This window comes from Erinaceus europaeus, chromosome 1, assembly GCF_950295315.1.
Source record: "Erinaceus europaeus chromosome 1, mEriEur2.1, whole genome shotgun sequence".
Classification (NCBI taxonomy): domain Eukaryota; kingdom Metazoa; phylum Chordata; class Mammalia; order Eulipotyphla; family Erinaceidae; genus Erinaceus; species Erinaceus europaeus.
In genome coordinates, this window is record NC_080162.1 from 78,657,172 (window position 1) to 78,682,690 (window position 25,519).

The 25,519-nt window shown below is 40.7% G+C and overlaps 1 protein-coding gene across 17 annotated transcripts in view; it reads right to left on the reverse strand.

The window, feature by feature from the left end:
* The window catches only part of CPNE1 (copine 1), a 53,518-nt gene that overhangs the window by 15,417 nt on the left and 12,582 nt on the right, over positions 1 to 25,519 (reverse strand). For 5 of the 17 annotated variants that reach the window (XM_060189050.1, XM_060189047.1, XM_007522638.3 and 2 more), the window contains one exon: positions 20,142 to 25,246. The exons of 6 other annotated variants lie outside the window; for them this stretch is intronic. In XM_060189050.1, coding sequence (XP_060045033.1) covers positions 22,327 to 25,224 — 2,898 coding nt within the window. In that variant the 5' untranslated portion in view covers positions 25,225 to 25,246 and the 3' untranslated portion in view covers positions 20,142 to 22,326. Of the gene's footprint in view, positions 1 to 20,141; positions 25,247 to 25,519 lie in introns of those variants that run through there. 6 more of the 17 variants (XM_060189119.1, XM_060189117.1, XR_009549419.1 and 3 more) reach the window with 5 other exon arrangements.

Genomic DNA, 25,519 nt, shown 5'->3' on the forward strand with positions numbered 1-25,519 from the left:
TGTCTCCCCTTAAATTATTTTATTATCTTTATTTATTAGAGACAGCCAGAAATTGAGAGGAGGGTAACCATAGAGAGGGAGAGAGTCAGAGAAACACCTGCAGCCTTGCTTCACCACTCATGAAGTTTCCCCCTGCAGGTGGGACCAGGAACTTGAACCTGGGTCCTTGCACACTGTAATGTGTGTGCTTAACCAGGTTCGACACCACCTGGTCCCTCCCCTTAAATTTTTTAATGCAGATCTGTCTCCTTTGTATTATCATTGGAATGAACAACTTCATAACCAAATCTTTTTATAAAAATATTTATGGGAGTCAGGCGGTAGCACAGCGGGTTAAGCGCACGTGGCGCAAAGGCAAGGACCAGCTGAAGGATCTCGGTTCCAGCCCCCGGCTCCCCACCTACAGGGGAGTCGATTCACAGGAAGTAAAGCAGGTCTGCAGGTGTCTTTCTCTCCTCCTGTCTTCCCCTCCTCTTTCCATTTTCTCTCTGTCCTATCCAACAACAACTACATCAATAATAACTACAACAATAAAACAACAAGGACAACAAAAGAGAATAAGTAAATAAAATAAAAAAGTAAAAAAAAGCTTACTAGTGGGCCATGAGAAACAGAACATCACTCTGGCACATGTACTGCTGGGGATCAAACACAAGACCTCATACTGAGGATTCAAACCTTCCTTATCCAGCAGTAGCACCTCCCGGGCCACATATGCCCCAAATAATTCAAACTTTGATAATTTGCAATTTTCCACCTTTTGAGTAATATTCCCTTTATTTAATTAATGGGATTATTAATCTCTTAAAACCTTTTATTTATTTTTTTTTCTCCCTCCAGGGTTATTGCTGGGCTCGGTGCCTGCACCATGAATCCACCGCTCCTGAAGGCCATGTTTTCCCCCTTTTGTTGCCCTTGTTGTTGTAGCCTCGTTATGGTTATTATTATTGCCACTGTTGATGTTGTTCATTGTTGGATAGGACAGAGAGAAATGGAGAGAGGACGGGAAGACAGAGAGGGGGAGAGAAAGACAGACACCTGCAGACCTGCTTCACCACCTGTGAAGCGACTCCCCTACAGGTGGGGAGGCGGGGGCTCGAACTGGGATCCTTACACAGGTCCCTGCGCTTTGCACCAAATGCGCTTAACCCACTGCGCCACCGCCTGACCCCCTCTTAAAACCTTTTAAAATAGACTCCCAACCCTATGTCTGTTTGGAAATCTAAATATTAAAAACTCCTAGTACAGAAAAGTAAAAAACAGAACAAAATAAACAACAAAAAAATAAACCCCTCTTAGTTCATATCACTCTTCTGAGCCTTATCCTGATTAATTTACTTGTCATGTAATCCTATTATAATTGATCAATTAATCTTATAAATTGCCACTAGGGTTATTCCAGGTATTTGCACAACAAATATGTAACTACTGGTGGTCTCCCCCCCCTCGTTTCTGTACTTGATAGGACAAAGAAAATTTGAGAAGTGGAGACAGAGACATCTGCAATACTTGCATCCGGCCTTAGATCAGATCAAATCGATGGGGTTTATAGTCAACAATATTTATACCCCTTTCCCATATTTGGGAGCTACTCTCTTCCCTGATCCAGTTTTCTGGTCCTTTTTCCAGCCATGACATCATCTCCCCAGACAATAACTTGGATCCACCTGCATATCAGATGTCAGGCTCAGAAAAAAAAAAAAAAAAAACTAGTATAATCACGAGCCATTTGGAATATTAACTAAAATAGGCCTACTAGCTATCTACAAAATGGAGAGCCCCTCCCAACTCTTCATCTGAACAATTCCAGCCTTTAGCCTCATGATTACTCAACAATTTTTTTGGCTTTATATGTTAACGCTTTTTTCATTCACCAAGTTCCAGATGCTAACATGATGCCAATCAGACTTCCCTGGGCAGACAACCCCCACCAATGTGTCCTGGAGCCCTGCCTCCCCAGAGCCCTTCTCCCCTAGGGAAAGAGAGAGACAGGCTGGGAGTATGGATCAACCTGCCTCAGTGATAACCCTGGAAGCAAAAAAAAAAAAAAAGTCAAAAGCTTTACTCATTACACAACCTACGAGGGTCCAGTAAGATTTGTTTATCCTTTATCAGAAATTGAAATCAGGGGAGTCAGGCGGTAGTGCATCGGGTGAAGCGCACGTGGTGCAAAGAGCAAGGACCAGCCTAAGGATCCCGGTTGGAGCCCCTGGCTCTCCACCTGCAGGGGAGTCGCTTCACAGGCGGTGAAGCAGGTCTGCAGGTGTCTCTCATTCTCTCCCCCTTTCTGTCTTCCCCTCCTCTTTCCATTTCTCTCTGCCCTAACAACAACGACAATAATAACTACAACAACAATGAAAAACAAGGGCAACAAAAAGGGAAAATAAGCAAATATAAAAAAAACCAAAAGAAAAAAAAAAAAAAGAAATTGAACGGGAGTCGGGCTGTAGCGCAGCGGGTTAAGCGCAGGTGGCGCAAAGCACAAGGACCGGCATAAGGATCCCGGTTCGAACCCCGGCTCCCCACCTGCAGGGGAGTCGCTTCACAGGCGGTGAAGCAGGTCTGCAGGTGTGTATCTTTCTCTCCCCCTCTCTGTCTTCCCCATCTCTCTCCATTTCTCTCTGTCCTATCCAACAACGACAACAACAATAATAACTACAACAATAAAACAACAAGGGCAGCAAAAGGGAATAAATAAATAAAATAAATATTAAAAAAAAAAGAAATTGAACTCAGTACCTTATGCATGAAAGTTCAGTGCTATTTACTACACATCTAGGATACGGCTCTCTATGTTAAGGTCAGAGATTCCAAGCAAACAAAGGCCAAAATTTGCTAAAATATGTAATTTGTTTATTATTTGCTTATTACCTATTTATCTTACTAGACTTTAAATTCAGAGAGTGTCCAGAACCAGAACCTAATCTGTCTTGTTCCTATCCCAGTGACTCATGCAAAATAGGTTATTTTTAAGTATCTAGAAAATTAATAAGTGCTAGAAAAGGAGCGATATAACTCAAAGGTCCTCATAAACAACTCAAGTTTAATCCTGACTTGCTGTTGAATTCCCCAATAGAAAAGTAAATTTTCTAAGAACACCTAACACAAAATACTAGCTTGTTATTTCTGTGTGCCATTACCCCCCCCTTTATTTGGTGCTAGTCAGATATGTTAAAAAAAAAAAAAAAAGCAAACAAACAAAACTACTAAGTATGCAGCAGTAAACTTTTCTTTCCTAACACTTACAGCATCATTATCTTCTACTACTTCTTGTAGGTTGCTTTCCGCAGCTTAACAGGTTCATTCTGACAGGATATATTTACCTTCTGTTCCTAAGATGTCATATACATTATCATTTTATAATCTAAATTTACAAATTATTAGAAATGAAAAAAAGGGAGTGGGGCGGTAGCACAGTGGGTTAAGCGCAGGTATACAAAGTGCAAGGACCACCAGCACAAGGATCCCAGTTTGAGCCTCCGGCTCCCCACCTGCAGGGGAGTCACTTCACAATGAGTGAAACAGGTCTGCAGGTATCTTTTTCTCCCCGTCTTCCCTTCTTCTCTCCATTTCCCTGTCGTATCCAACAACAACTACAACAATAAAACAAAGGCAACAAACGAGAATAAATAAAATAAAATAAAAATGAAATGAAAAAGAACAAAGTGGGGTGAGGGATAGCATTATGGTGATGCAAGACTCTCATGTCTGAGGATCCAAGGTCTTCAGTTCATCCCTTGCACCACTATAAGCCAAAGCTGAGCAGTGCTCTGGTCAAAAAAAAAAAAAAAAAGAACAGGAGTTAGTCGGTAACGCATCGGGTTAAGCACAAGTGGCACAAAGTGCAAAGACAGGCCTAAGGATCCCGGTTAGAGCCCCTGGCTCCCCACCTGCAGGGAGGATCACTTTGCAAGCTGTGAAGCAGGTCTGCAGGTGTAAATCTTTCTCTCCTCCTCTCTCCATTTCTCTCTGTCCTATCCAACAATGATGACATCAATAGTAACTACAACAATACAACAAGGGCAATAAATAAATACTAAAAATAAATAAATAAAAACAGAACAGAACAAAGTAAGGGGGCCAGGTGGTAGAGCACATGGTGCAAAGCACAAAGATCAGCGCAAGGATCCTGGTTCAAGCCCCTGGCTCCCCAACTACAGAGAAATTGCTTCACAGGTCTTAAGGCATGTTGCCGAAGGCACCGCCATGCAGGCTGCTTGACACGGTATCAGCTTCGCAGGAAGTTTAGCACAGCTGGGCTCTCCAGGCCAAACTGAAACCATCTTGCTTTTGCCATGTATAGGGCTTGGGATTAAGCTCTGTGTGATATTTACCTATGGCCAGGCTCAGACCCTGACCAATAACAAAAATAATGACAAAATCTGCTCTGTACTCTGTAAGATTGGTCATAATGGAACAAGCATTATCAGTAATGCAGAATTTTTCAGGAGGCTCCAATAGGAAAAAATTATTTTCCCCTTTATCTACACCACTTCTTTTAGTATCTCCCCTAAAATATAGAGAAAGATTGGTGGTTCCTGCAGTGGAAGGGCCACCTTACATAGCATAATTAATAAATGGAAAGTTCAACAAGGGCAACAAAGGGGAAAATAAATATTTTTTAAAATTTTTAAATAAATAAATGGAAAGTTATGATACATGCCTAGATACAATGGGCCTTTTAATCTACCGCCCACCACTATGCTCCCATTTCCTTATGCAGGAATAGTACACGAGAACCTAGGTCACATAGTGAGCATACACAGAAGGCAATTTCCAGTTAGAGAACTTAACTTTATGGAGAGGCTGGTCAAGTCAGCACCACCTTGGTGCTTTCTCAGTAAGGGACAAACCTCCTTGATCAAACAATGGAACAGATTTTATGAAAAATGGGCTGCTCAATTTGCTTGAGGCCCCTAGAAACACAACAAGCTTGAATTTTCTGCGAACCATTGGCTTCTGATGCATAGGGGCAAGAGAATGGCATAAAAATACAGGTAGAATATTAATCTTAATAGGACATCTGCCTAGCACACAGGTACAGGAGTTAAAAAAAAAAAAAGCGATAGAAACTGTGATGTGATATCTAGGGAGTAAAGTGCCCCTGGAATGTTAATGTTCCACAAAGCAGGAAGTGTCCCCTACTTGTGCTGTTCTTACTTGGTGATTTTTGTATTAATAATCAAAGCCTTGGTGAATTTTGTTTTAATGATCTAAGCCTTATGAGACTATAAAAATAAAGTTCTGCTTAAGTATGACAGATATGTCTGCTTGAGCTTGATTCAGCATCAACTCACTTGTCTCATTCTTTATTCTTCGCCAATGCTCCTCCTCCTCCAGGATACCCTAATAACCTGCTGGGGCTGGCCCCCTGCAGCATGTCTGCAGAGGTCTTTCTCTCCTGCCTCTGTATTCCCCTCCTCTCTCTCTCTCTCTCTCGATTTCTCTGTCTTTTCCAACAATGACAGCAAAAACAAGGGCAACAAAATGAAATGGAAAAATGGCCTCCAGGAGCATTGGATTCATAGTGCAGGAACTGAGCCCTAGTGATAACCCTGAAGGCAAAAAAAAGGAACAAAGTGATCCAAGTGTTCCAATCAGAGAGAAGATATGATTTGGATATGGTCACATACATTAAGTGAAATGAGGACTACAATTAAAATATTCTCTCGAATATTCTAGAACAGTTGTATTCTACTCTCCTTTTTTAAATCTTTTATCTGTTGAATAGAGAAAGCCAGAAATTGAGAGGGGAGGGGGAGAAAGAGAAGACACTTTCAGCCTTGCTTCACCACTCATGAAGCTTTTCCTCTGCAGGTGGAGACCAGGGGCTTGAACCTGGGTCCCAGTGTACTGTAACATGTGCGCTCAACCAGGTACACCACCACCTGGCCCATACTCTACTCTCCTCAAAGAACCTCCCTTCTTAAACTCAACAGAAATCTGAAGTGGGTAAGAGCATGGGCTTTACAGTGAAGTATCAAGCTTTATATATGACTCATAATAAGATATTGTTACGTGGGAGTCGGGTGGTAGCACAGCAGGTTAAACGCACATGGCACAAATCGCAAGGACCATCATAAGGATCCCAGTTCAAGCCCCCACCTGCAGGGGTGTTGATTCATAATCAGTGGAGCAGGTCTGCAGGTGTCTCTTTCTCCCCGTCTTCCCCTCCTCTCTCAATTTCTCTGTCCTACCCAACAATGACAACAATAATAATTACAACAATAAAACAAGGGCAACAAAAGGGAATAAATATTAAAAAAAAGAACTTCGTTAAAAAAATGATGTCAAGATGCTATCTTACCTGTGTATAGCTTAAGCAAAATGCTACACTTCTACTTCCTTGAGTGTAAAGTGGGGCACATTATCAATTTTTTTTGCTTTATCATAGCACTTATTAGTTCTGGCTTATGGTGCTGTGGGTGATTAAAACTGTGATTTCAGAGCCTTAGACATGAGAATCATTGCATAACTATAATGCTATCTACTATTTATCTTATTTATCACATTACTATTTATCTTTATTTTTTTTCTTGTATCCAGGGTTACCGCTGCAGTTCGGTGCCTGCACTATGAATCCACTGCTTCTGGAGGCCATTTTTCCCATTTTGCTGCCCTTCTTGTTGAGCTTCTTGTAGTTGTTATTGTTGTCATAGCTGTTGTTGTTAGGATAGGACAGCGAGAAATGGAGAGAGTAGAGGGAAGACAGAGGAGGAGAGAAAGATAGACACCTGCAGACCTGCTTCACCGCTTGTGAAGTGACTCCCATCCAGGTGAGGAGCTGAGGGCTCGAACTGGGATCCTTGTAGGCCCTTGCACTTTGCGCCACGTGCACTTAACCGCCCAGTTCTTTTCTTTTCTTTTTTTTTACACCAGAGCATTGCTCCGGTCTGTTTTATGGTGGTGCGGGGATTGACCCTAGGACTTTGGAGCCTCAGGCATGAAAGACTCTCAGCATAACCATTATGCTACCTAACACCCCCCTCCCCCGCCCCACCATTATCTATTTCGGAAGATTTTTTTGTTTTGTTTTTCGCTACAGCACTGGTGCTGAGGATTGAACCTGGGACCTTGAAGCCTCAGCCATGAAAGCTGTATTAACGATTATGCCATTTCCCCAGCCCCAGGATTTTTATAAATAATGTATGAAAGGTGCGTAGTAGAAAGTTTGGTACCATTTTATATACCATGGAAGTTTCAGTGCAGTGGGATCTTCATCTGTGCCCCGCCCCCCCCAAATCACTGGGGCTTTGTCACTTTGGAATGACTTTTTCAGATAAGAGACAGAGAATGATGTCAGAGGGAGACAGAAAAACAGACTAACCTACAAAGACCACAGCACCAAAGCTTCCTACAATGCAGTTAGGGCTTGAAACTGGGTCACACAAATGGTGAAGTATCCAAGTAAACTATTTTGCCAGCCCTCTGTCTATCTCCCTTTGAAAACATCACCTGCAGTGGTGAAACCCCAGTAATGCCCCAAAATAAAAACAAACAAACAAAATTTTCCTATTATCTCCCCAACCTGGTTTGTATGTTTCTTTCTCTGATTTCTCTAGCATTCAATCACCCTTCACTCTGGGATACTATACTCAATTCATACCAAAATTGTATTCTGTCAAATATTCCCAGCTCCTTGTCTTCTCGATAACAAGCTTTTTAAAAATAAATGGCATTTCAGTATCTCTGATGTCACATAACACACCTGAGAACATAACAAATTTAAAACACCTTAGGAATGCTTACAGCAGTGTGAGACAAACTTATACCATCTGCAAGTAGCCTTGATTGGTTTTAAACTGCAAAAATTAAGCACTAAAACTCAGAGGGAGTGGTCCAGGAGGTGGAGCAATGGATAAGGCATTGGACTCTCAAACATGAGGTCCTGGTTCTGTGTTCAATTGCTGGCTGCACATTTACCAGTGTGATATCTAGTTTTCTCTCTCTCTCCTCCTATCTTTCTCAATAAATAAAGTCTTTATAAAAATAAAAATCAAGAGGGTTAGGGAGATAGAATGTTTATGCAAAAAACTTCCATGAGGCACCATGGGTACCAGGTTCAATCTTCTGCACCAATATAGACGAGAGTTGAGCAGTGCTCTGGTAAATAATATTAAATCATAGTTCCCCTTCCTCCAGAGAGCCAGCATATGCCATTGGAAATTCTCTGTCAACTTGCCCTTTACTTTTCTCTGATTTCCTCCAAATCAGTGCCAGTGCAAATTCAGGAGCAACACTGGTCCCTTCTACCCCCATAAGTTTAAATAATAGCCAGGAATTTGATTCCATTTCTAAGCAGTAGGAAAGAGAAATACAACACCAAATGTACCTGGGTGGTAGGATCTCTCTGGCATGCTGTAGCAGCTCAGTTGCTGGATCAAGTCTTGAAAATCAGTCAAGAAACTACCCATACATTCTCTATGGATGAAACACCACTTACACAATACACTTTTCCCTTCCTCTTCTTCTCAGGGGGCATGAAGGCAAAAAAAAAAAAAAGTATATATTTTTTCTAGCACTTGTTTCTCCCCTAGCACAGGCATTGTCCAATTTAAATTAGCAGACCAAGATAGTACTAACAGGTCACAAACTAACCAGCTACACAAGCCCTTAGTATAAAACTTCTTTTAGGAAGTCAGGCAGTAGCGCAGCAGATTAAGTGAGTATCAGTGAAGCTTCTTTCTTTTTTAACCAGAGCACTGCTCACCTCTGGCTTCAGGTTTGAAAATCTTTTGCATAGTCAATGTCATCTCCCCAACCCCTTAGTTAAGTTTCAAAGTCAATGATCCAATGATGCCAAAACTCTTCCAAGGTTGAATAAATCAAACTTGTCCAACTCTTCAAAAAGAACTATTTTGAGATTTGGATATGAAGAAAAGCAACTGAAATAGAAAGGGAAGAGAAGTGCTGTCAGTGACCTCCCCAGAAGTCAGAGAATAGAGGGCTCTGCCTCAGGAGTCACAGTCTATGACTGAGTAATTTCTGTTCACCCAATGAGATCTTGGCCAAAGTCTTTTGCTTCTCTTTACTGGGTTAATATGAAGATTAAGGGGGGCTGGGCAGTAGTGCAGCGGGTTAAGCTCCCATAGTGCGAAGTTCAAGAACTGGCGTTAAGTATCCCGGTTCGAGCACTCGGTTTCCCACCTGCTCGGGAGTGACTTCACAAGCGGTGAAGCAGGTCTGCAGGTGTCTTTCTCTCCTCTCTGTCTACCCCTTCTCTCTCCATTTCTCTCTGTTCTATCTAACAACAACGACATCAGTAACAACAATAACCACAACAACGATAAAACAACAAGGACAACAAAAGGAAAAAAAAAATAGCCTCTAGGAGCAGTGGATTCGTGGTACAGGCAGCAAGCCCCAGCAATAACCCAGGAGGCAATAAATAACTAAATAAATAAATATTAAGTTTAAGGCCATCATGATGTGTTCTATATGTTAAATACGAATCTTATCCATCCATACTCATAAATCCTTTTGCATTGTCATTATCTGATCATGAAGGACCAAACTGGCAAAAAATGGACAATTGTCAGAAAGGGACTCAATCAAGGGTTTGGGTGGTGACTCATCTGGTAGAATACACTCATTAACATGCACAAGGACTTGGGCCCAAACCCCTTTCTCCCTACCTGCGGGGGGGGGGCGGGGGGGGGGGGGTGAGGACGGGCGCGGGGGTTTCCACAAATGTTGAAATAGGTCTGCAGTTATCTTTCTCTATCCCTATCTACCCCACCCCCCTCAATTTCTGTGTCCTATCAAATAAAATTAGAAGATAAAAGAGAGAAAATGGTGAATTTGTAGTGCCAGTACTGAGCCCCAGCAAAAACCCTGGTGGCAATGAAAAAAAAAAGGGGGGGGATTGAATGCTAGGCAGTAGCACAGTGGGTTAAGCGCACATGGTGCGAAACGCAAAGACCTGCATAAGGATCCCAGTTTGAGCGCCAGCTCCCCAGCTGCAGGGGTCACTTCACAAGTAGTGAAGCAAGTCTGTAGATGTCTATGTCTTCCCCTCCTCTCTCCATTTCTCTATCCTATCTAATAACAAGGACAACAAAATGGATAAAATGGCCTCCAGCAGCAGTGGATTTGTAGTGTAGGTACCAAGCCTCAACAATAACCCTGGAGGCAAAGAATGAATAAACAAATATATAGAGATATATATCTATATAGATAGATAGATAGATATATGGATCTAAAGCTGCGGTGTCACTGCAACCCACTCAGAAAAAGCAGAGCAGCAGTTCCACTTGCAGCAGGAGGAAAGCTTCATGAGTGGTGAAGCAGGGGTACAGGTGTCTCTTACACTATCAATTTCTCTGCCTCTATCCAATAAATTAAACTTCTGAGTTCTGCTATATATATTTTAATGAGAGACACGCAGAGAAAAAAACAGAGACCAGAGGCTGCTCATCTCTGGCTTATAGTGGACTGCTGGGTATTCAACCTGGGACCTCAAAGTTTTAGACACCAAAGTAATTTGAATAGCCATTATGCTATCATCCCAGCACTGACCTCATCTTTAGTTTAAGGTTCAAATTCACAACATTTCGAGGTTGGGGGGGATGACTGTTCACATAGTCACAGCTTAAAATGGGATATTCATTTTTCAGGACACTGAAGCCAAAGGAGAGCAATGACCAGTTTGAGGTACAAAGTAACTGATCAACCACAAACTGATTACCTAAGAATGACTGCTATATACAACCATTTAACCAATAGATCACACTTGTAATATGCAGACTTCAATCTGAAGTACACACAGTCACTTAAAGAACAGCAATTTGTGTGGAAACTTCCAGTGATCAATACCAGGCATAACTATGCTTGCACAGATAGAAAACTGCATCCGGGAGTTGGGCGTTAGCACAGCGGATTAAGCGCAGGTGGCACAAAGCACAAGGACTGGTGTAGGGACCCCAGTTCGAGACCCCGGCTCCCCAGCTGCAGTGGAGTCGCTTCACAGGCAGTGAAGCAGGTCAGCAGGTGTCTATCTTTCTCTCCCTACTGTCTTCCCCTCTTCCCTCCATTTCTCTCTGTCCTAACGACATCAATAACAACAATAATAACTACAACAATAAAAAGGGCAACAAAAGGGAATAAATAAATATTTTTTTAAAACTGCATTGTGGGGAGTCGGTTGGTAGCGCAGTGATTAAGCGCACGTGGCGCAAAGCGCAAGGACCAGCATAAGGACCCCGTTTCAGCCCCCGGCTTCCCACCTGCAGGGGAGTCACTTCACAGGCTGTGAAGCAGGTCTGCATGTGTCAAACAAACAAACAAAAAAAAACTGCATTGTGTTCTTGACTACTGGGGAAAGTAGAGAAGAATTGCTTAATTCCATGTGTACAAGACTAATAAAGTGCCATAATGAACTTTAATAAAATTTAACTAGCAAACTTATGATCCAAATAAAATTCACGTCAAAAAATGTGATTTAATTAAGAAAAATTAATGAAGATCTACTAGGTCATCAATTTTGCCCAAATTTTGTTGAACTCTACATTCTAATTTTTATGAGGCTTCTTGCTCCCTCGTCTGCAGAATATCAGTAACAATTTTTCTGAAGACAAGGATATAGATGAGCATCTCTAGTAAGCAATGTGCTTCATGGTACAAGAGCTAAGTTAATGAACAAAAGCAGTAGACAATAACCCTTGGGAAAGCCTAAACACTGGATCTTAGTGAAATAAATTCACTTAGAATATCTGGATGCAGGAGTCGGGCGGTAGCGCAGCGGGGCAAGCTCATGTGGCGCAAAGCACAAGGACCATGTAAGAATCCCCATTCGAGCCCCCTCCTCACATGCAGGGAAGTTGCTTCACAAGCGGTGAAGCAGGTCTGCAGGTGTCTTTTTCTCCCCGTCTTCCCCTCATCCCTCCATTTCTCTGTCCTATCCAACAACGAACATCAATAACGACAATAAAAAAGGGCGACAGAAGGAAAATAAATATAAAAGAAATAAGAAAAAAAAGAATATCAGGATGCTAATAGTCTGTTTTTTTTCTTTTTAAGTCACTGGGGGCTTCACTACTCTGAGTTGACTTTTTTCAGATAGAGAGGAACAGAAGGAAAGATAAAATAGAATCCAAGCTTCCCCCAGCTGTGAGGGCCTGGTTCAAACCTGGGTGGTAAGCAAGACAAAGCAGGTACACTGTCCACATGAGCTATCTTGCCAGCATGTGAGATGTTGATAGCCCATGCTTCCGAATTTTTGTGAAATTGAACGTTTTTTTTAAAGGTTTATTAATGAGAGAGAGAAAACAAAAACAACACTCTAGCATCTATGTTATCAGGAACTGAAACTGAGACATCATGTTTGAGGGTCCAACACTCAATCAACTGTGCCAGCTTCCTTGTCAGAAGTTGAAATTTTTTATACAAACTACACTGTAGATGGGATTATGGCACTAGTGGGAGAGATTTTAGTCCTGCTGCAGCTTCTATTCTAGATTTAGTAATTTTATAAAATTGTCACCTTGTGTGGTCCGGGAGGTGGCACAGCGATAAAGCTTGGGATTCCCAAGCAGAAGGTCCTGAGTTCGATCCCCGGCAGCACATATGCCAGAGTGATATCTGGTTCTTTCTCTCTCCTTCTATCTTTCTCATTAATAAATAAAATCTAAAAAAAAAAAAAAAAATTGTCACCTTGGTACTCTCCAGAATGGTCTACGTAACTGAGGCCAAGTTTATCCTAGAAAACTACAAACACAACAGGAGACACAGAACTAAGAGAAATGCAACAAAATGCAAATACTCAAAAGTAAAGAAATAGCTTTAAAAAAAAAAAAAGCAGAGCTAGAAAGAAAAATGATAAGGAATAATGAATTCTAAATTAGTACTGCTCAAAAGTGTAATTCCAAACTACATGAAGACCTGAGGTACTAGGTTTAATCCCCAGCACAATCATGAGCCAGAGATAGACATCAGGTTGAGGAGACAGCATATTAGTTGTGTGAAAAGACTTGCATGCCTGAGACTCCAATGTCCCAAGTTCAATCTCTAGCACCACCATAAACCAGAGTTGAGTGGTCCAGGAGGTAGCGCAGTGGTAAAGCTTTGGACTCTCAAGAATGAGGTCCCAAATTCGATCCCCAGCAGCATATGTGCCAGAGTGACGTCTGATTCTTTCTCTCTCCTATCTTTCTCATAAATAAATAAAATCTTTAAAAAACAAACAAAAACAGAGTTGAGTGGTGTTCTAATTAAAAAAATAAAAAAGCAAGAAATCATTAAGTATAAACAGAAATGATTAAACTTAAGTTTTAAATATGTTGGGCTTTTTTTTAAAATATTTTACTTATTGGCTAGAGATAGAAATTAAGAGGAGATAGAGAGGGAGTTGGGCGGTAGCCAGCGGGTTAAGCACAGGTGGCGCAAAGCAAAGGACCGGCATAAGGATTCTGATTCTAGCCCAACTCCCCACCTGCAGGAAATCGCTTCACAAGTGGTGAAGCAGATCTGCAGATGTCTTTCTCTCCCCCTCCTCTAGCGATTTCTCTCTGTCCTATCCAACAACGACGACCATCAGCAACAAAAACAATAACTACAGCAATAAAAAAAGGGAAAATAAAAAAAAAAAAAAAAAAGAGACAGGGAGAGAGACATCTGCAGATCTGCTTCACTACTTGTGAAACTTTCCTCCTGGACAAGGAGCTTGAACCTGGGTACTTGTGTACTGTAATATGAGTGCCTGTCCCCAATCTATTTTTTTTTTAATGTGACTACTAAAAAGTTTGAAATGTGGGCTGACGACCCCACCAATGTGTCCTGGAGCCCTGCTTCTCCAGAGCTCTGCCCCACTAGGGAAAGAGAGAGACAGGCTGGGAGTATGGATCGACCTACCAAAGCCCATGGTCAGCAGGGAAGCAATTACAGAAGCCAGACCTTCCACCTTCTGCATCCCATACTGACCCTGGGTCCATACTCCCAGAGTATTAAAGAATGGAAAAGCTATCAGGGGAGTGGATGGGATACGGAGTTCCGGTGGTGGAAATTGTGTGAAGTTGTACCCCTCTTATCCTATAGTTTTTGTCAGTGTTTCCTTTTAATAAATAAAAATTAAAAAAAAAAACAACTTTGAAATGACACTAAATCCTTGATATCTCTTTTAAAACTGCCACCAGTGTTACCACTGGGGCTCAGTGCTTGCATAAAAAAGTTGACGGTGGCTAGGAGGTGGTGCAGCGGTTAAGCGCACATCGTGAAGCACAAGAACCGGCCTAAGGATCCTGGTTTGAGTCCCTGGTCCCCCACCTGAATGGGGGTCACTTCACAATTTCTCCCACTCTGTCTTCCCCTACTCTCTAGATTTCTCTCTGTCCTATTCAACAATTACAGCAATAAGAAGAACAATAAGAATGATACAACAATCGGGGGAAAAAATAGCCTCCAGGAGCAGTGGATTCGTAGTATAGGTACTTAGTCCCAGTGATAACCCCAGAGGCAAAAAAAAAAAAAAAAAAGTGACCATTTCTTCTTCCTTTTATTTTGAAAGGACAGAAGTTGAGGGGGAAGTGGGGAACTGAGAGGGAAAGACAGCCACCTGCAGCACTGCTTTAATTAGCGCTACAGGAGAAAGGGGCTCAAACCTAGGTCCTTGCACATGGTAACCAGTGTGCTCAATCAATTGCACCACTGCCCAGCACCAAGATTTCTATCTTTATGGGGCAGTGCTGCCTAGACAGATCTCTAAAGATGAGACACACACAAAAATTTTTCTGTTGTTCTGTGAATCTAGAGTTGCACTGTCCAATACAGTAGCCACTAACTGGATGTTGCTAGTGATTGCTACAGTAATGCAGCTGAGGTCAATCCATTAGTGAAAGATCTCTTAGAGCTACCCTCGAATAAATGGACATTTTATATAGAAAAAGATAGTAGTGAGGGCTGGGAGACAGCATATTAGTTATGTAAAAGCCTTTCAAGACAGAGGCTCTGAAGTCCCAGGTTTAATCCCCAGCCCCACCATAAGCCAGAACTGAGCGGTCTTCTGATCTCAGTCTTTCTCTACTTTTCCCTCTGCAACTACTTTATCTCATTAAAATGTTAAAAAAAAAAAAAATAGTAGTGGGCAGGGGTAGAGAGCATAATCGTTATGTAGAGACTCTCATACCTGAGGCTCCAAAGCTCCAGGTTCAATCCCCCCACACCACCATAGCAAGAGCTGAGCAGTGCTCTGGTTAAAAAAATTAAGAAAAAGCTAGTAGTGCTGTCAAATTAATTCCAAACTAGGTAACACACCTCATCTGAACCGAAATTTTGAGAAGCAATTCTGCCTCAAATTAGAACATCAAACAGTCATCTACAGTGGCTAAACTGATAAGAGAAATACAAATAATTCTGTACTTACTTATCAGTGTGTTGAGAGTGTTTAGTGATATTTGGCAGCTAGTCGGAAAGCTATTAAAGATATGAAAGGTTCGGGAGCTGAGTGGTGGTGCTTGTGGTTGACTGCATTATGTTAAAATGTGTAAGGGCCCAGGTTTGAGCCCCCAGTCCCCACGTGCAGGAGGAAAGCATAGCAAGTGGTGAAGCAGTGCTGCGGGTGTCTCTCTCTCTATCATCCCTTCCCTCTTTATTTCTGGGATAATAAAAACATTGTAAACCCCCCCTCCCCCACAAAATAAAAGAGATGAAATGTCCTACTAAGACAGACACTCTTGACTACTTGCTCTTACCATGAATCAGTCACATCACTCAGGCTGTGAGGACCACAGGCTTATGTTATGGTACTTTAGGAGTTTCCAGGATTTTGTGAGAACCAAAAAGATTACCATGGCTGGGGTTAGGGTGATGGGGTGTTATGTTACAGAACTTTGGTGGGTTTAATGTTAGCTAGACCCTTTTAAAAATATATTTATTATTGGATAGACAGACACCTGCAGCTCTACTTCACCATTCATGAAGACTTGCCCCTGCAGGCAGGGACCAGGGGCTTGAACTTGGAATCATGCGCACTATAGTATGTGCATGCTTAACCAGGTGGACCACCACCACCTGGCCCCGACCCTTGCAATCTTTTTTTAAAATTTATTTTATTTATTGGATAGAGACAGCCAGAAATTGAGAGATGGAGAGATAGACAGGGAGAGAGACAAAGAGACACCTGCAACCCCACTTCACCACTTGCAAAGCTTCCCCCCACAGGTGGAGACCAGGGGCTCAAACCCTGGTCCTTGTGCAATTTAATATGTGTACTCAACCAGGTGCACCACCATCCGGCTCCCTGACCCTTGTAATCTTATAACCTATTATTAAGTCATTAATTAATAGGGGGAAGAGGAGTTGGATTGAAGAGGAGTTGGTGGTTCAGCATGTTACCATGCACAAAGCTGCGGGTTCAAACATCAGCCCCCATCTGCAGGGAGGGAAGAAGGGAAGCTTCGTAAGTGAAGTAACATTGCAGGTTGCAGGTATCTCTCTTCTATCTCCCCCTTCCCTGTTTCCGTCTCTAACCATTAAATATATTTTCCTGAATAGGAGAAAAAATTTCCATGGAAAACACCATTTTTGGGGCCAGGTGGTGGTGAACCTAGTTGAGTGCACGTTACAATGCACAAGGATCCGGGTTCAAGCCCAGGTCCCCACCTGAAGGGGGAAAGCTTTGCGACTGGTAAATCAGTATTGCAGGTGTCTATTAGGCCTTTCCCTCTCAATTTCTGGCTATCTCTATCCAATAAACAAAGATAATTAAAAGTAAAAAGATAGCACCACTGTTTCCTTACATTTCTTTGGTTAGAGAGATCATACCTTCCCTCATTTTACACACAAAACTTCCATTATGTTTCTGACCATTTATTAACTGGCTAGGTAATTCTGTATCCAGTTCCTGTAGTACACGAGTGTAATCAAGCATTTACTTGTGTAAAAAATTAATGTCTTGAAGAACAGGTATTTTATTTTGCTTCTTCTTTCACTAATATCTAAGTGCTGGATATACATCACTGCCCCAAAATAAGCAGATGAAGCCTTCTTTATTTATGCATGGTCTAAAAAGATGATTTGTGGTTAAGTAGCACAGTGTGCTTGCTACATTTATTTTATAGGTAGTGACAAAGTTTATTCACTAGTCATGAGCTTGTGAACTCACACCCTACTGTCCCACAAAGGCTAGAAACAGCAAGGGGGGGGGGGGGATTCAGTTCAAGTAAAACTTAAAAATCAAAATGAAATTTATTGTTACAAAAACCAGAGTCCTTGTGGTCCGGGAGGCGGTGCAGTAGATAAAGCACTAGACTCTGAAGCATGAGGTCCTAAATTTAATCCCCAGGAGCATATATACCAGAGTGATGTCTGGTTCTTTCTCTCACCTCTTTCTCATGAATTAAAAAAACAAAAGCAAAACTAGAGTCCTGATAGAAGTTCACAAGTGGTGAAGCAGGTCTTCAGGTGTCTCTCTCCCTATCTACCTCTCACTCCCCTCTCAATTTCTGTCTCTATCCAATTGTAAATAGAGAAAAGATTTTCACTTGAAGGAGTACATTTGGCCTCTTAACAAAACTCAAGAAATGTGATTAATAAATCTAACTCAGCATTCATTCTTTCTCCCAGATTTAAGAGTGCTGCCCTTCAGTCCCTGCCCGAGACAGGAATACCTGCATCACATCAGGTAGTTTTTGTGCCCCCATGGTCTCTTCAGTAGCATAAAAGCAGCCAGTCATACTTTGAATAGGATGCTTGTGACAGCCTATGGAACAAAGCTGCTCAGGGCACCAAGAGTAAATCCAGGAACAGCAAAGTAAAGAACTAACGTTTACATGAGCAGGCAATAGTAAGAGATAAACTTGCCTATGTTTATGTTGTTGAAAAGACAGATTTTCAACACTGTGGTATCAGAGAATTGTGCCACCACCTTCAAAATATGGTATAGGAAGATAATATGAATAAATTTTATGGAAAAAAAAAACTAAACTAAAATCAAGTTGTTGTTTTTTCCCCCATTAAAAAGGATATCATAAATTTGGGTTCTATCATATGCTATGAAAAGTTCTACTTTGGGAGGGTAAGTGGTGGTAATGCACAAAATTGATAAATTACTTTTTGCTGTAAAGTACTAGAAAACAATAAACTCCAGAAGTGAATGATCTCTTCTGAACAACAAAAAGAGACATTAGCTAATGGTCCACTCCTTTTAGATGGCAAAGGCCATTCTGGATACTTGTAGGTAGCCTGGTTCCAATCTGTGATTTTCTATTACTTAGTCAAACAATTTTAATCTCAGCTACTTCCTAGATTTAAATGTATGCCTAGCCCAAACCCTGTTAAAACAAACTGGGTATACAGCTTAAAACTAACATAATAATAAGTTATAAACATTTTAAGAGGTTCTTAAGGTAAAAAGGATAGTTCACTAATTTCCTTGAATGCCAATTCAGATGTTTTAAAAGAATATAGAATTCATGAAAATATTTCATTTGCTATTTTTTCATAAGTTGAACAAATGTTGGACAAAACCAGAGAATCGACGTGTCGGAACAATATATTTGCTTCTTCTCTCCCACTTCAAATACCTCATACACTAATACAAAAGCAAATAAAAAAATTACAAAGAAAAACAAATAAAAACAAAGCTCCATAGGTATGGGCAACTAACAGAATATTCTTGATTCCCAATTTCCTAAAGTAATTAATTTTAAGTAATTCACAGCCCCCTTTAAAACTCCGAAAACTGGAACACCAGGTTTTGTTCACATAACAAAGTGGCTTGCTTAGCAAAACACAATCTAAAAATGTGGATCTCATGGATTTGATCTAAAGTCAAGTTTCCTCCCTGCTGTTCCAGGCATCCTCTTCTTTTCACATTTCAGCATTAGCAGACAAGGATACACAACAATAGTTACCTCCAAGATCACCAAATCCACCTTTCCAAAAGGCACGTAATATTTTCAGGTGTTTAAAAGCAAAACATAAATATCTGGTGTTATAGTAAAGTATTCCTGTGCAGTTAAAACCATTAAAAGCATCATCCTGTTTTATTTTGACAAGTTTATTGAACAGTATTCAAGTCTTCATCTTTATAAACAAAAACCTCTGCTGATTTACGCCAAAGCATTACCTGCTGCTGGCAGTGTTGTGGCCATATTGTTTCTAAACGTGGACTACTGTAGAATTGCCAGTAAAACAATTTAAATGTGGCAATTTTGCAAGATGGAAATGTTTAAAGTAATTACTGCCAGAAATTCTAGAAGTTTGATCTGCAGCAATTTAACATTTTCTTTACTTGTTTCTACAGAGTTTTCTTGAAATTAGCAGTGGATTTTTTTAAAAACACTGGCCCACACCTGTATACAACGACAGAATCCAATGAAAAGGACTATAATTTTGTTTATGGCTTCCACACATCCTTTTGTCCAGTTTTTCCACCCAAAAGATATATAGTGCTTATTTCCATGTACAAGGCCTACGTTTTCATCCATTGAGTTAAGATTGATCTAACTGAATATAAGAATATGAAATTTAGAATAAAAGATCTCCTAATGAAATTTTCATTGTCCGTGCTTTAACTTGGACTACAAAGCCAGAAGGTATATTTTGATACCAGTATTGTATTTTTTAAAAGCCATTAATAATTGTACATACAAACTATAGTTTGTAGTGTAAAATAAGTACAAGAACTTTTGCCTGTAAACTAAATGTTTCACTAAATTAGTTAACAAATGTGCTTACTCATAAAATACATTTTGCAGGTTTCTCTAATTCTTTAGACTAAAACAGCGAAACATACCAACACACACGCGCAAACACACACACACCCTCACCCCTGCAGAGTAGTAGAGGGAGGGGGAGGGAACCCAAGCCTAATGGAAAAGATTCTCCTACATTAATGTCAGTCACCAAAAACAGACAAAAACTTAACACATAAAATTGAAATATGATGTTTACAAATGCACACAACTTTGATCAGTTTTACAAATCCTTCACACCATACAAAGCAAATGAGAAAATAATGCAGATTCCTTTTACCCCAAACCTAGTTCTTAAAGAGAAAATCTGGACGAGGTATAAATAATTCACAGACATATTTTCAAGGAAAAAAAAAAAAAAAACCAAAAACTGAAACTCTCATGCCCAGAACGAGATGAATATAGTAAGCTTAGTAGTTAGCACTATGTTAATAAGTCTCACATACACAAAAATCAAGTTCCAGAGGGCAAAACATTTAATTACATTTCACAACATGGAAAGCACTGTTGTGATTAAACCAAATATGAAACAGTTCTCTCCAATTTCTACACAAACCACCTTAATTTATTTAATTCAATGAACAGTGGGATCAAGTTTTCCTTTTCCGCATTTTCCTATTATGTAGAAATAACAAAGTATATAAAATCTTTAATAAGAATGCAAGAACATATAACCAAAATAAATTGTGGAAAAAGATAGAGGCTCGTTTTTAAACAACCCATTTCATTCTAAAATGAAAACAGTCAGCTTTCCAATGGGGCAAATAATCTGCAGCTGAAAGCAGCACTGAATTTTTTTTACACTTTGTCTTTGGAATGAAAGGATTACTTAACAGAAAACTTATATTGAACAATATATACAAACAACATATTGCTTTTTTAGTTGAGGAAGCAGTATCAACTGATATGTCAAAGCAAATATATCTTTTTCAATTACCCAAAGGCCCACAACATAGCCATAACTTGTGTGAAAGTCTGAACAATTAAATTTTTTCTTTAAAAAAAAAAACTGTACTGTTAATCCCCTAAGGTTGTAGTGATGAAGAGGTTTTCCAAATCTTATCACACAAATATAACTGTTGCCACTCTTAACTCTAAATTACATCAAGCTGTATTTCAGTGTTCCACTAACTTCCAACACCCAAAAGGCACTATTTTTAAAATAGCATTTCTTTTAGAAGGCTAACTGATTTGTAGGAAATGTTGGGTATGTTTCAAATCAAGATACAAGCCCACATAAAAAAGTAAATTTGTTTTTCATGATAATGAATCAATCCCCCTTTCTGTATATTTATAATACAATGTAGCACATCTTCAGAGCATTTTAACCAAGAAGGAAAGCAATTGTCAATAGAGCCTTTTATGGCAGTGAGCAGGATGTTGAATGGCAAATGTTTTCATGACAAGGACAAGAACACTTACCAACCAGAACCTATGTGGTCCTCCTGCCTTAATGTCCCAATTACCAAAGAAAAGAGGGTAAAAAGGCAAGAAGTTCAAATTCTTTCCCATCTACCAGCTGAACTTAGTCTACATGAAGATTTTATAAATAGATTCCTGCTCAAACAACTAGGCCAAAAAGCCGCCAAGTAACAGGATTAAATGCATATCTACAAAGCAGTTTACGGATCTTTTATTCTCTAACACTACTGCTAACAAAGCAATAATTTTAACTTCAATTTTAAAGAACAAGATATAATAATGCTACTTCTTATGAATAAACTCTTTGTTAAGTTACAGGCCAATTCTTCACATAAACTTGGGACATTGGTCCACCAAGAAAGGACTTCAAATTTAAGCATCTTAAGCAATACTTTAAAAAGTTGTTTTGGTTTTTGATGCCATCCAAACAACCACCAACAATTTTAACTGACTAAACTAAAACTTGGCGGTGAAACCAAAAAGGCTCTGGTAGGTAGATGACTACGTATTTTATTTTTGTGGCAAAAGTTTTTTCACACAGTTTTAAGTGTGACATTAGAAATCAAACTCATATAGCACAAATCAAGTGTGGAGTTTTATATAAAAAAAAAGTCTGCTCGTTTACAGATGAGTCAAGCAAACAAGGCAACGTCAAAAGAGAACTGTCTATACAGCGAGAACCCTCAAGAAGCAATAAAAGTACATACAGTGGATCTGTATACAGAGATTTTATTTAATTTTAAAAGAAAATGATGACTTTAGACAAAGCTTTCACCCTGTAACAAAACAAATCTGTCCAGCTTTAAATCAAATTCCAATAGTAACCAATTTCTACTTTTTTAGCAAGCTGGCAAGAGCAACCTTAATGAGCTCTACTAACATTTCTATTTTCTTCATCCCATATGGTATAAAATAAAACCAATCTAAACTCCTTGATAAGTTTTATGTGGTCATTTGAATTTTACAAATAGTTTCTCTAATAGTATGCCAAAATCATTTTTGTGTTCTTTCCAGATAGCTTTACTAAACATATAGCAATGTTTACTCTGGTATTGAGTCTTCTGTAAACAGTCAACCAATGCCCTGTGTTATGAAAACCAATCTATATGCAATTGAAACAACCCACAGTTTCTAACCTGAAAATACTAGAAAACAATCTGGATGCATTAATCACACCACTATGAAGATCTACTCTAAGAAGAATTGAGGTGAACAGCTATCCTAATACAAGTTTTACTTTCCTTGAACCAATAGGTCTATCATTTAAATCAATGACAGCAGCTGTGGCTTCATCCCGAGATTCAAAGGCCACCATAGCTTCACCTGTGGGCATACCTTTCTCATTATATTTCAAACAAACTGAGCCTGGGATCACTTGATAACCATAAAAAAAATCTAAAATCTCATCAATAGACACAGTGAAGGGCATGTTCTGCACTTTAATTATTGTTGGTCCTGGTTTTCCAGAACTAGATCCAAAGCCAGGGGGACCACCAATGTGGATTGGCCCAGGCCCAGGCCCAGGCCCAAAAGCTGGTGGTCCACTCAAATGCCCAGGAGCAACTCCAAGACCAGGAGGGCCACTTCCAAAGCCAGGAGGGCCACCTAAACTACCAGGGCCATTTCCAAAATTCTGAGGGCCCCCTCCAAATCCTGGCCCACCTAAATTATTTGGTCCACCTCCAAAACCTGGAACATCCAGTCCTAGACCAGGCAAACCACTATTTCCAACTGAAGGCATACCAGGCCTAACATCACCAAAGGCCCCTCCTAATCCTGGAGGTGGGAGTGGTGGTCCAAAGGCATTTGACCCACCAAAATTACCAGGAAAGTTAAATGGAGGCCCATTGTTGGCCTCCTTAGATCCTACAGTCAGGAAGGCATGCTCTTCACCTCCTGCACCAGGCATCCCTGCACCAGGCATCCCAGCACCAGGCATCCCAGCACCAGGGATTCCCGCACCGGGCATTCCCGCACCGGGCATTCCAGCACCAGGCATTCCGGGGCCAGGCATTCCAGCGCCAGGCATTCCAGCGCCAGGCATTCCGGGGCCAGGCATTCCAGCACCTGGGATTCCAGCACCTGGAATTCCAGCATTGGGTATTCCTGCACTGGGTATTCCTGCACTGGGTATTCCTGCACTGGGTATTCCTGCACCAGGCATTCCAGGAACTGAAGGATTACCTGGCATAGGCATCTTTAATCCCTTTTTTCCTTGGGCAGGGGGATTTTTCTCAATCTCTCTCATATCTTCTAGAGTAACTATATGAACAAAAGCTTCTCTCCCATTAAGCTTTTTACGGTGTAAGCGTTCAGACTTACGTGCATCATCTTCATTTTTAAACTGAACCAATGCCTGTCCTAGACCTTGCCCACTGTTATCAACAAGAACATGTACAGCATTTTCATCCACTGGGATTCCTTCTAGGAACTGAAGAACATCCATCTTGGTAATGCTGAATGGAATATTCGTTATATGGGCACAAACTTTGGCAGAGTTGACATCCCCCTCAGGATTTAACATCATTTCCCTCTGGTCAAAGTTGAAATTCTGCAGTCTTTTCCGAATCATATCTATCTTTTCTAGCATGCCTTTCTTAGTAATTGGATGAACTTGAATAAAGCGATTGCCCATGTACTGTTTATGACGACAAAGAGCAGCTTTATAGTCAGTCTCATTCCTAAACTCTACAAAGCCTTCACCAGTTGCTTTTCCATTAGGTCCATAAGCAATGTAAATACTATCTTCCACAATATCCAACTTTTTAAAAAAATCAATGACATGTTTATTTTCTGCTTCAAATGGTAGCCCTTTCAAGTAAACACAAAAACCAGCTTCATGTGGTGATCTTGATCTTGACCTTTTCTGCCCACTGGGTGATTTTGACCTAGGAAGTGTCTGAGGGGGATGAGTTTGTCCAGAAGGTCCCATACTTTGTTTAAAAGTAATATGGCCTCCAGCAGCTACCCACTGTCTCTCTGTAGCAGGACTGACTTCCACATAGCGTTGAATCATCAGCATTCTGTTTCGTTTCAAAGCTTCAAAAGTATCTTGAGGAGAAAGAAACTTAACCAATCCATTCCCATTATTTCGACCTACATGGTCTTTCAACAGATGCACTGCATCAACATGGAGCCCATGGAAAAATTCTCTGACATCATTTTCCATTGCAGAAAAGGGCATTCCATGTACACTAACATATAGATCATCAGGGTTGATGGGAAGTGTTTTCACGCCGCTTTGAGAGTTCATCTGGATAGGGTTAACAGGATTCAGTGGACCCAGAAACACAGGGTTCAGATTATTGTTCAGATTCATAGGTGCTCCAGATCCATTCATTCCAGCAGGTAAAGGTGCCACAGGTGGAGGGTTCAAAGGTGGCATTCCTGACATGGGTGGCAGTGGGGTCATGGGTGGCACAGAAGGTACTTGGGGAATTGGGGGCACAGGAGGCACAGGAGGCAATGTAGGTACTGGAGGAGGAACTGGTATTGGGGGAATAGATGGCATTGGTGGCAAAGATGGTATTGCTGGAATTGGAGGAATTGGTGGCGGTGGGACTGTGTTCATTGGAGAGGCTGTGCTTGGGATGGTTGAGCTAAATGTTGGGCTCCCAAAGGAAGACCCCATATTTGGAGGAGCCGTTCCTATACTGGCTGTGGAAAATGTCTGTACATTTTTGTTGCTTTCATGAACAGAAGTAGTGGCAGTAACTACACTGGGTGAAGGATTATTAAAGTTGGGTACCGTTGTAGGCAAGTTGACCCTGCCACTGATTCCTGAGCTAGGTGGTGGTCCTGACCTACTAGCATTTGCTGGCGGTACATCTAAGTTGGCAGTTTCAAAACGCCTACGACTCAATTCAATCATATTCTGCATTTCTGTTTTACTACTCAACAATAGTGTTACTTTTGACCCTTTAATTGTACCACCTGTGCGCATCATACCAAGCCTTGCATCTTCATCAGTGGCAAAAACGATGAAAGCCTCACCCAGTTCACCCCCTACAATATGTACGCCCCCATCAGGGATGGTCAATCCAGAGAAGAAGTGGCGAATGTCCATGGTCCCCGCCACAATTGGGAGACCTTGCAAACGGATGACCACAGCCATGCTGCGCTGAAACAACACACACCTGCAGATGAGAAAAGGCAACGGCCAGGTCAGACTCCTGTTTATTACACCAAGTTTTTAGCTACAAGAATGATCAGCCCTCAAATACTAGGACCTCAAATATTCCCTCAAACAATGTTTGTTTATTATACACCATTTACAGTATAAAGCCTAGATAATTTCAACTTCCAAAAGGTGTTAATTATTAGGGGAACAATTAGATCAGTCCTAAGACTCAAAATTTCCAGGGAAAAAAAACAACCACAAGACAGTAAAATCATCAACACTGCATCAT